This window comes from Globicephala melas, chromosome 19, assembly GCF_963455315.2.
Source record: "Globicephala melas chromosome 19, mGloMel1.2, whole genome shotgun sequence".
Classification (NCBI taxonomy): domain Eukaryota; kingdom Metazoa; phylum Chordata; class Mammalia; order Artiodactyla; family Delphinidae; genus Globicephala; species Globicephala melas.
Genome location: NC_083332.1, coordinates 20,578,988 through 20,590,766, shown reverse-complemented (window position 1 = coordinate 20,590,766; position 11,779 = coordinate 20,578,988). Strand labels below are relative to the sequence as shown.

Genomic DNA, 11,779 nt, shown 5'->3' with positions numbered 1-11,779 from the left:
GAAGAAGCTGTCACAACACATGAAAATGACAGGACAGTCAGACGCGTGTCCCTCAGTGACATTTGCCGCGTGCTTGCACACTATCTATGCCCTGTTCGCACAACAATGGCTGAGTTGAGTAGTTGCCACAGGGATCCTGGCTCCCAAAGCCCAGAATATGTACCATGTGATCCTTCTCTGACCCCTGACCTAAGGTCATCAATTGATACTATTTTGCCCACTCTGTTTTCTCTCACTCTTGCTGAGACAAGAGTGAGAGAAAGTATTGCATTAGTCTCAATACTTCACCCTTAGATGCTTTGGCATCTGTCTCACTTTCTCTAGCCCAACGCTGGGAATCACAGGTCTAGCCTGGGGAAAGATAAGATGATGTGAAGTGTGTAGCACACACTGCTTGGCACTTAGATGAACTTAAGAACTGATCCAGGACTTCCCTGGTGGCACGGTGGTTAAGAATCCACCTGCCAATGCAGGTGACATAGTTTGAACCCTCGTCCGGGAAGATCCCACATGGTGCAGAGCAACTAAGCCTGTGTGCCACAACTACTGAGCCTGCGCTCTAGAGCCTGCGTGCCACAGCTACTGAGCCCACGTGCCACAACTACTGAAGTCCACACGCCTAGAGCCCGTGCTCCACAACAAAAGAAGCCACCGCAATGAGAAGCCTGCACACCGCAACAAAGAGTAGCCCCCGCTCGCAGCAACTAGAGAAAGCATGCGCACAGCAATGAAAACCCAATGCAGACAAAAATAAATTAAAAAAAAAAAAAAGAACTGATCCAATATAAATTCCTAGCATTTTCCACAGAGGTGATTGCCGGGACCCCTAACCTGAAAACCCTGAGACTGGCGCTTTCCTGAAAGCCTGGTTCCCAAAGTCTAGAAGCCAGCTTTCCCTCAGAAAGGGCTCCTTACCCGAGGAGCTGAAAAAGCCTCAGGGACACTTCATTTTTTCCACAGCTTGTGGCTTGGCTGACTCAACCTCTGCCTTTCCCTGACTCACGAGTTTTTCCTCTTATTTGGAGGAGCTCAGCCCTCCACCCACGGCTGGTCTCTTGTGGGAAGGGGTGGACAGCTAGAGGATCAGAGCTTGTGCTGCCTCCAGGGGGTTTCCTGGAGCTCCACCCACTTCCATAGAATATCAGAACTGGAAGGAAGGACAGATGAGGAGACTGAGGCCCCAGTGGGCCCTGGACCAGCAGTGAGAAAAGGCTAGTTGGGGGTCTCCTGACTCCAGGACCAACAGCTGTGTATCTTCTCTCTGGTTTTCCAGAATCATGAAAAGGCCTCCTTTTCCTGGACACCTGCTCTGTGCCAAGCACAGAGTCAGATGCCAGAGAGCTGTTTACAGGGCTTTCCAGCTCCCTTCCTACAGCCACCTCACCCCAGGCAGGGCCTGCCTTCCTGGAGAAGGCCCCTCTTGCTAGGGAGGTAGGGGATCTGGCACTGAGGCAGTCACAAAACATGGCCTACAAGGCTAAGCTCAAAGTCCCTCTCCATCTCCCCCACCCCGGGCAACAACTTGGGATGGCATTTCCCAGTGTCTCAGTGTCCCAACTGACCTCCTTGGTTATAACTCAGCCTCTGGGATCTTGGGGTCTTGCCTCCCCCACCCTCTGTCTGGTGTATACCATCAGAACTCATAAGCTCAAATGCTTATTCAACTGCAGGTACATAAATGCGTAAACGGGGGGTGAGAGGGAAACCACAGAGAATGGTGGGGACTGTGGTTAGTGGGAGAACACGTGCCCCATCTAAAGGGGACAGTTCTGTGCGGAGATGGGGGACCAGATCTTTCAAATCCTCTGATTTAAGAGAAGCTGAAAATCCTGAAATTTTTTTGTAATCTCTCAAGACGAAATATTGGCAATTCATTTTATAAACGTTTAAATACATTTGTGAAGCTGTGGCTTATGTTGGGTGAGGGTAATAACCATGAAGGTGGTGGAGGTGGGGATGCCATGGTGGGGGGATGTGGACTCTCCAAGGTCACAGCTGGTGGCCCTCACACTTGCCTATCCACCCCTCCTCTTTCTCTTAGCCTCTCCCTGCTCTCTCCTCCCTTGCCCCAGCCCCTTGCCCTGTGGCAATGCGCCCATGTCCCAGCCCCGCTCCACTCCGGCTGAGATAGGCAGATCCCCACTACCGGGCCCCACCTCACAGCCTCTGCCCACACCACCCAGGAAAGCGGGTCACCCCTGTTCAGCTCATGCCTCCCAGCACCAGCCCTTCAGGCCCCAGCCCTGGGCAGAGTCAGAGGTCTGGACCCAGGCACCTGGAGCTGGGTCAGCTCTTTCTCCCGCTGTTGTCTCTTGCCTTGGTCCTGGCCCAGCAGGCACTGCCCTGGACTGAGCCAGACCCTCTTCACAGTGCCCAGGTCTCCCCTATTTGGCAAGACAAACTCATCCCTGCTACAGACATTTACTAAATGCTGAACTCAGTTCTCAGCACTGGAGAGAGAGAGGAATGAACAAGCTGCATACTGTCCAGCCCACGGGGCTCACAGCCTACCTAGGTGGGGAAGATAGTCCATGAACATGTAAACAAGCGACCTAATCAGATGACTTCAGGTTGAGAGAAGTGCTTTGCAAAATAATAAAACGGAGTGAGGTAGATGAGGGTGATGGGGTGCAGGAAGCCTCTGAGGAGGGGACAGTTTGAGTTGGATCTAAATGCCAAAAATGCAGCCATGGGAAGATCTGGAGGCAAAAAGGAAGTGCAAAGGCCCAGAGGTGAGAACAACCTTGGGGTTTTGAGGAACAGGAAGAAGCTAGTATGAAATGAAGTGTTGAGAGGAGGCCAGAGGGAGGTTGAGACAGCCCTCGAGGAGTGGTGATGGCGAGGCTTGGACTTTCATTTCATTTCAGTGTTGCTGGCCAGGGAGCGGCAGTGGGGGGTGGTATGTTGGGCGCGGGGAGAAGGGGGACAAAACCTGCTGGTAATGTTGGAGCTGGGTAATGGGTACATGGAGTCCATTAAATTAGTCTCTTTCTTTCAATGTATGTTTGAAAGTTTTCACTAAAAAAAGTTTAAAACATAAAACAGATAAAACACTGATTTTTCATATTATGATTATCAATCTCTTTATTTCTGAGAGAGGACTATGCCAGCCAGCAGCAGGGAATCCCGCCAGAGGCAGCAGAAGGCACAATAACGCCAAAGCCTCCCTCCCCCTTTCCTGGCTCACAGGCCCCAGTCCGGCGAGTTCAAAGTCTGCTGCCTGGCGAGAACAGCCAGCGGGCAGAGCGCGGCGTCGGAAAGGGAAACCGGGGGGCTTGAGACGGGGTACCCAACCCCGGGAGAGAGCTACAAACGAGCCCCGCCCAGCCCTGGCTCGCAGCAGGGGCGCTCCACAACGCACTCCAACTCTGGCCGCTCCGCTTGCACACTTCTCCCGGGAACTTGTGGTTCTGGAGTTGGAGTCCAGGCTCCGCCCCCGCCGCGCGCCAGGGCTCCAATTGGCGGAGCTGCCGCGAGGGGCGTGTCGGGGAGAGTTGGAACGCGTCGGCTTGGGCGGTTGGGGTTAATCCCAGAGGGCGAGAGGAGCGGCGCGGCCGAGTGCGGTGTGACACGCAGGCTGCTGGGCGGGGCGCGCGGGGCCCAGGCCGAGGAGGTAAGGATCCCCGGTCGGGCTGCGACGAGCAGAGCAGGCGGGCTTCCGGCCGGCCGGCCGCCTCCAAATTCCCCGGGACGCCTCGACTATATGGCCCCGGAGCTGGGGCGGGGCGGGCGCACAGCCAGGACCGTCTCGGACTCTGGCCTCGAGCAGAGGCGCGGAGCAGGGCGCTTATTACTGGCTGGTCGGGCTGTAGGCGGGGCGGGGTCTGCAGGGGCTCCAGGGATAGCGGGGTGACAACAGGTAAGGGGTCTCCGGGGTGAAAACAGGTTAGGGGTCTCCGGGGTCGAGGCAGGGCCCCCGGGGTGTGCGCGACGTGAGAACGGAAAAGGTCAGGAGGCGCCCGTGGGCGTTGAGCCCTGGGGCAGAGGGATCTCAGCGCTCCCGCTGTTCGGAGATGGTTCAGGGTTTCCTGACTCACGCCGTCGTCGGTCCCAGTCTGCGGGGTGTGGAGAAGTGGGCTGAGATAGTTGCCCCAGCGAAGGAGGGAAGAGAGGGAGGGTGGAAGCGCCTTCCCCGTGACCTAGGTGCTCGCTGGCCTCTCTCATTTAGGAACCGCCTGGCCCCTGAAGCGTGTGAGTTTGTGACTTTTGGTGGGAGCTGTCAAAGGAAACAGGGCCGGGCTTAATCTCCCATTTCACAGAGGAAGTAACTGAGGCAGGCCCAGAGAGAGGTGGCAGTTCCTTCCCAGCCTGCAGTCACCTGGAATCTCCTTCCCTTTCTCTCTCCCTGAACACCTGAAGAGCTGTGCAGGGGGAGAGTTGTCATCAGCCCTTTTTGCAGGTGGGAAAATGGACGCTTTGAGTCGCACTGAAACTGTTTTGTTTGTTTTTTATAAATTTTATTTATTTATTTTTGCCTGCATTGGGTCTTCATTGCTGCACGCGGGCTTTCTGTAGTTGTGGCAAGCTGGCTTCTCATTGTGGTGGCTTCTGTTGTGGCAGAGCACGGGCTCTCGGCGCGCAGGCTTCAGTAGTTGTGGCTCGCTCGCTCTAGAGTGCAGGCTTCAGTAGTTGTGGCGCACGGGCTTAGTTGCTCCGCGGCATGTGGAATCTTCCCAGACCAGGGCTCGAACCCGTATCCCTTGCATCGGCAGGCGGATTCTTTTTTTTTTTTTTTGCGGTACGCGGGCTTCTCACTGTTGTGGCCTCTTCCGTTGCGGAGCACAGGCTCCAGACGCGCAGGCTCAGCGGCTGTGGCTCACGGGACCAGCCGCTCCGCGGCATGTGGGATTTTCCCGGACCGGGGCACGAACCCGTGTCCCCTGCATCGGCAGGCAGACTCTCAACCACTGCACCACCAGGGAAGCCAGCAGGCGGATTCTTAACCATTGCGCCACCAGGGAAGTCCCTGAATTATGCATTTGACAGCATGTGGTGGTATAGATCAGGGGTCTGCAAACTTTTTATGTGAAGCGCCAAATAGTAAATATTTTAGGCTTTGCAAGCCAGTCCCCATCGCATGCGGCTGTTTTCCAATAAATTGTATTTAGAAAAACTGGCAGTTGTTCAGACTTGATATAGATTTGCCACTCCTGGTGTAGATCACGTGTGACACCTCGACTGTCAAGCACAGAACCCTGGCCACCCAGTGACACTTAGGGCATGGCTCACTCACTGAGAGCACCTTTGGCCCAGCTCAGGTGGTGGGATCCCTTGTGTTCAGGAAGGCCAGCCCAGGAGCCTGCCCTCCTTCCAAAACCTGCAAGAAAGAGCAGGTCTGTTTACTTCCCTGTTCCCAGACACTGGCCCTTCGAGAGTGTCCACCTTCTGTCAGCATCTGGGGTACCACATGGGGCTCAGCACAGGCTGTCCTGGGGCAGGTGGCCCCAAAAGGAGTGGGCACAGGCTCAGCTCTCTCCTCCCCTGTTCTAAGGGAGGATGGTTCACTTCCCTAGTGAGAACAATAAGAACAGGATTCCCCATCTGCTGGGAGGGGTGGGGGATGGGGAGGTGGGGATGCTGCCTCATCTACCAAGAAAATCTCCAAGGGACTTCCCTGGCGGTCCAGTGGTTAAAACTGCGCGCTTCCACTGCACGGGGTGCGGGTTCGATCCCTGGTGAGGGAAAGAAGTGAGGGGGGTGGTCAAAAAAAAAGGAAAAGAAAATCTCCAGGCCATGTTATAGCAGGTGTGAAGTTCTGGTCGTGGCAGATCTGGTAGGCAGATGTGGGGGAGCCCCCCAGGAGGATGCTGTCTGCCCGGCCCCTCACCCCAGCTGGTACTCGCTGCAGGCCCACAGAGGAGGGGGCACAAGAGGCTTCCCACTACCCCAGTCAGTGTGTGGAGTCAGCTTAGAGCCCAGACCCCTTTCATTGTCACCAGGTACTCCCCACCCTTCCTGCGCCATGTTTTGCTGCCAACAGGGCCTGGAGGGGGTCTGTAAACCACTGGCTAGGGACAGAGCAGTGTGGGGCATCCTGGGGCCTCCTACAAGGGACGGGGAGACAGCGTTGTAGGCCCTCCCCTGCCCAAAGCTCTCCCCTCCCTGGGCGCTGTTCCTCACTTCCTCCATGGTGCCCACCTGGGTAGCATCTAGTCAGAGGTGGACCTGGGCAAGTCTGCCTCCAGAGCTCACCCACTGTGGGGGGCATCTGCTCTTCTCTCCACATAAAGTCTGTCTGCTCAGTGCTGAATGTGTTAGGCCTCGGCGTGTGGCTGCAAGATTGGGTTTTCACCCAGTTCTGCCAGGTGGCTGCCAGGTGTATTGGAGGGAGCAAGTGGCATTCCGTCCTCAGATGTTCATCCTGGCATGTCCTGCAGCCTGGGCCCTGCTGCTGTGAGGTCAGGGGAGGCCCAGCCTGGGACCCGCTGCGAGGCCAGTAGAGCCCAGAGCTCTTGACCCAGACATTGTACTGTAATTCTTTTCTTTTTGAGGACCTTAAATTTAGAAAGAGAAAGAAAAAGCTCATGTTCCCACTTCCCAGAACTGACTGGTATTGGGATTTTATCACATTTGCTGCTGCCTTCTTTTAAATGAAAGAAATAAAATTTTCTTCTGATTTTGGTTTGTATCTATCTTTTTTGAAAACCATCTTAACTGTTTTTAAGCTTACAGTTCAGAGGTGTTAAGTATATTCCTATTGTTTTGAAATATCTCCAGAATTCTCTTCATCTTACAAAACCAAAACTCTGTACCCATTAAATAACAGCTCTCCTCCACCACCACAGCCCCCGCCCGGACCCCGTTCTTCCTCCTCCTCCACCCCCAGCCCTGGTAACCACCTTGCTACTTTCTGTTTCTATGAATTTGACTACTATAGATACATCATATTAGTGGCATCATGCAGTATTTGTCTTTTTGGGACTTGCTTATTTCAGTTGGCATAATGTCTTCAGTGTCCATCCGTGTTCTAGCAAGTGACAGGATTTCTTTTTAAGGCTGAATAATATTCCATTGTATGTCTGTACCACCTTTTGTTTATCCACTCATCCATCAATGGACACTTGGGATGCTTCCACTTCTTCGCTGTTGTGAATAATGCTGCTATGAACATGGGTGTGCAAATACCACTTGGAGATCCTGCTTTCAATTCTCCTGGATAAATAAGCAGAAGTGGATTGCTGAATCATATGGCAGTTCTATTTTTAATGTTTAGAGGGACCTCCATACTGTTTTCCATAGCGGCTGCACCAGTTTACATTCCCACTAACAGTGCAGGAGGGTTCCAACTTTTCCATTTCCCTACCAACACTTATTTCCTGTTTTTTTTGATAGCAGCTATCCTTATGGGTGCGAGGTTCCATCCTACCCATTTTTATTCGCAGATATAGTTCTTGAACACTTTTTAAATGTTGCGTAATTTCTGCATACATGGTGTCATACAGACCATTCTGCAGGTTGCTTTTTCCATTCAGCATTTGGTGTCTGTTGTCGCTCCACGATGACCCACGTGAATCGGGTGGAGTCACTGTAAACGCCGACAGTAGCCCATTGTGTGAGTGCACCCAGCTCACCCTTTGTTCTGCCCTTTCCACGCTGCCAGGCATCTCCATTGTCGCTGCTGTAGGTCCCAAAGTCACTGCTCTTGGTGCCTCTCCCTCCTTTGCTACACTCTGAGCTCTTCCAGTGGAGCCCTCATTCAGCCCATCCCGGGGCCCAGCACCCAGCCCAGGGGTCCTGGGGGTGGCCTCTGGAATGTTACCAGACTGTCCACAGCAGGGATGCAGTGACTGGTCCTAGCAGGATAGCCCAGGGCTGTCACCCATAATCAGCTAGGTTTGCAACATGCAGCTGAGATCAGCAGCCTAAAAATAGTGGTTCTTACATAAGGTGGTGTGGACAGCACTTCTCAGGATGGCTTGTGGTCTGAAAGGGGCAAGGGGTGCGTGAGTCGGGACCGAGCACCCCTGTTGTGTAATGCATCCAGCCCCTGCGCTGGCCACACTTCAGCTTCCCACAGGTAGCCTGACTTACGGAACTGCAGTGTGGTGACCCAGAAACTCTGCGTGTGTGATCAGTTTGGCCAGGGGTGTGCTGTGTGTGCCTGTACACTTGTGCGCACATGGTGGTGGCGGCAGCAGCGGCTGTGGGGTCAGCTCTCATCTGCTTCCTCTTCAGAGATAGGAGGTGCTGGCTCCTTCCTCCTGTGGTGGGCCCTAGGGAGCTTTGGTTCATTCACTAGCCACTCACGAAGCACCTACTATGTGCTTGGCACTGTTCCAGGCATTGGGGATACAGCAGTGAACAAGAAAAGGCTCCTGCTGTGATGGAGCTTAGAAGTGGGTGAGGGAAATAGAAAACACGCAAGCAAATGATGGATAGACAAGAAAATATCAGGTCCTGGTAAGTCCTGTGAAGAAAAAGCAAAATAGGGTAACATCCTACAGAAAAGGTTAGCAAACTTTTTCTGTAAAGAGTAAATTTTAGGTTCTGTAACCATGTGGTCTCTGTCACAGCTCTCAGCTCTGTTGTTGCAGCAGGAGAGCAGCACAGACAATTGTAAATGAATGATGTGGCTGTGTTCCAATAAAACCTTATACATGAACCCAGATTTGACCCTCAGGCCATGGTTTGCTGACCCTGTCCTGGGTAGGGGGAGAAGCTGCCTGAGCTGGGGTTGTCAGAGAGATGCTTTCTGAAAGGGAGGTAGCCTTGCTGTCACTTCACTGGTGGAGCTGTGTGGTGAGAAGTGAGCAGACTGGGGCCAAGCGTGAGACACAAAAACGATGGAGCTTGCTCGTGGGTCGAATGGGGGTACAGGAAAGAGGAGATTCAAGGCGGAGTCCTAGATTTGGGGCTTCAGCAACTAGGTGAATGGTGGTTTGTTTCTGGAAAAGAAGAGGAGCTGGTGGGAGGTCACGGGGGCAGCTCAGGGGAGAGCTGGGACTGCAGGCTTGCCCTGGGGTCGGCGGTGTTTGGGTGTCCTCAAAGCTGTGAGTCTGGTGGGTCAAAGGGAATGGGTATGGACAGAGCAGAGGGGGCCCAGGTGAGATCTGGGGCTACCACATGGAGCGCTTGGCAGAGGAGGATAGAGGCCTCCTGCCCCATGGGGGAAGGCTCTGAGCAGCACCGTCTCCAGGGGTGCAAGCTCCAGGCTGCCTAGTGACTAACAGAGCCTCAGTTTCCTCCTGTCAAGGGGGGACCTACCTGCTACGGTTGGTGTGAGGACTAAATGAGATAGTCATGCTTGACATGGAAGAAGCACTCAGCAGTGGTACCTGTGATGATGATGGTGGTGACCACTGGGCTCATGGGCTGAGTGAGTGGGTTGCAGGGTCTACGATGCTTTGTCTTGGTAGATGGGGGGTGGGGTGGGGGGGTCACTGACAGGTTGGGGTTGCAGACACCCCGTTGCCTGGCACTCCCCATCCTCGTGCATGCACCTGCACCCTTCCACCTGGGGCAGGCCCAAAGTGCCGGGTAGTCAGTGCTCCTGGAAGCCTCAGAAGGCAGTTGGGGCTCAGTATCCTTGCCCCTTGGGTGGATGGTGTTGAGGCCTGTTCTACCCTGTTTTCCAAGGCTCCCCAGGGGCTCGAGCCCCCACTTCTCAGTCACACATCTTTACTGCTGCCTTCCTATCCCGGGCTGGCTTCCACACGCCCCTCACTGGGGCGGGGGGTTCCCCCTTCACCTCCCAGTAACTCCTTGTCTAAGGGTCGTTTTCTGGGGCAGCGAGTTTCCTTGGTTGAGTGGCCGTCTGGGCCTGCAGTGGGGTAATTAGTGCGTTGTCTGACGGATGGGTGGGTGAGCTGGGGGTGAGCCCCCCCCCGCCATGTCTGAGCAAGCTGACGCGTCCTCTGCTGCTCCTCCCACAGCCGAGTGGCCGAAGATGGTGGACTACCTGGCGAACACGGAGATCAACAGCCAGCGCATCGCGGCTGTTGAGAGCTGCTTCGGGGCATCGGGGCAGCCACTGGCCCTGCCGGGCCGAGTGCTGCTGGGTGAGGGCGTCCTGACCAAGGAGTGCCGCAAGAAGGCCAAACCGCGCATCTTCTTCCTCTTCAACGACATTCTGGTGTACGGCAGCATCGTGCTCAACAAGCGCAAGTACCGCAGCCAGCATATCATTCCGCTGGAGGAGGTGACGCTGGAGCTGCTGCCCGAGACCCTGCAGGCCAAGAACCGCTGGATGATCAAGACGGCCAAGAAGTCCTTCGTGGTGTCAGCCGCCTCCGCCACCGAGCGCCAGGAGTGGATCAGCCATATCGAGGAGTGTGTGCGGCGGCAGCTGCTGGCCACGGGTCTCCAGCCCAGCACGGAGCACGCGGCGCCCTGGATCCCCGACAAAGCCACGGACATCTGCATGCGCTGCACGCAGACGCGCTTCTCGGCGCTCACCCGACGCCACCACTGCCGCAAATGCGGCTTTGTGGTCTGTGCCGAGTGCTCCCGCGAGCGCTTCCTCCTGCCGCGCCTCTCGCCCAAGCCCCTGCGCGTCTGCAGCCTCTGCTTCCGCGAGCTGGCCGCCCAGAAGCGGCAGGAGGAGGCAGAGGAGCTGGGCACCGGGGCCGCCGGGCAGCCGGCCTACCTGGCCGGGGCCGTCTGCGGAGCGTCCAGTGGAGACGATGATGACTCAGACGAGGACAGGGAAGGCAGTGGGGATGGTGACTGGCCCAGCCGCGTGGAGTTCTACGCCTCGGGAGTCTCCTGGTCGTCCTTCCACAGCTGACCCCGGGTCTGCAGACATGCGGGAGGGCTTCCCTAGTCACTTCGGCATCCAAGCGGATGCCATTGACCGGGCCCCTGAGAGGGCAGAGTTCCCCAAGCTGCCCGGCACCCTGCAGGGCCCTTCGCCATGGGACCCTACCCCACGGGGTGGTGGGCACAGTGGAAGTGGCTCTTTTTCTCTGAACCCCCAATGCCTCTTTTTGGATACTGGCATCCTTCTAGTTCCACTTCAGGTAATTACCTTTTCATTTAGCAAACCCAAAATACTTAGGCCTCTTGGGAACAAATGTCGTTTCTCGGCCCTTTGAGCTGTTGATCCAGATGATCCCTTGAATTAGACGAACTCAGGAAGCTTTAGGGGCCAGAGAGAAGGTTGCACTGGAGTGAGGTCCCCTCCTCTCTGAGGCCTTGAATCCCCAGACCTGGCCCCGCCCCCCTGCAGGAAAGACTGTGGGTCCTGAGAGGCCTCCAGGAAACCAGTGCCTGCCCACCTGCCTTGCTGATGCCCACCTGCCTGGCTGGCTGGGCCTTGTCAAGGCAGGCATGTGGGCTCACCCAGAGCCAGGCAAGAGACTGCCATGCTGTGGGTGCCCGCCAGGCCCAGGAACTGCAGCCTGAGCTCCCCGTGGTCCAGAGTGGCCTGCCAAGCCCTCTGGCCCAGTCTCACCTCCCTCCAGGTGTCTGATGCCTCGCAGTCCTGTCCTCATCCCTCCCTGTGCTGGAGAAAGCAGTGTTTTGTGTTAGGACTCTTAACTGCAAGTGACAGAAACCCTACCCAGACTGACTTAATAATAAAAAGAAAGTTTATTGACTCATGTGTTTGCGAAGTCCAGGAGTGTTCTTGCTTCAGACACACCTCTGTGATTGAGGACTGAAACCATGCTAGGTGGCAAATGTCAACAACTGTCCACCACTCTGGGCATTCCTGAGAATGCTGGCAGTTCCAGTGGGGTCAGATGTTTGCACCACACCGTGGTTGATTCCCAGGGACAGAGCCCCGTCCATCCAGGCGCTGTGACTGTAGCCCAGCACCTGCAGCCCTGTTCACTTGGTG

General features: G+C 55.4%; 1 protein-coding gene across 1 annotated transcript; it reads left to right on the top strand.

Annotated features, from left to right (window-relative positions):
- Nucleotides 1-3,502: 3,502 nt before the first annotated feature.
- On the top strand, nt 3,503-11,544 carry PLEKHF1 (pleckstrin homology and FYVE domain containing 1). The gene is made up of 2 exons (XM_030874515.2): nt 3,503-3,613; nt 9,873-11,544. The coding sequence occupies exon 2, from the start codon at nt 9,887-9,889 to the stop codon at nt 10,724-10,726; it is 840 nt and encodes a 279-aa protein (XP_030730375.1). The 5' UTR covers nt 3,503-3,613; nt 9,873-9,886; the 3' UTR covers nt 10,727-11,544.
- The last annotated feature ends 235 nt before the right edge of the window (nt 11,545-11,779 follow it).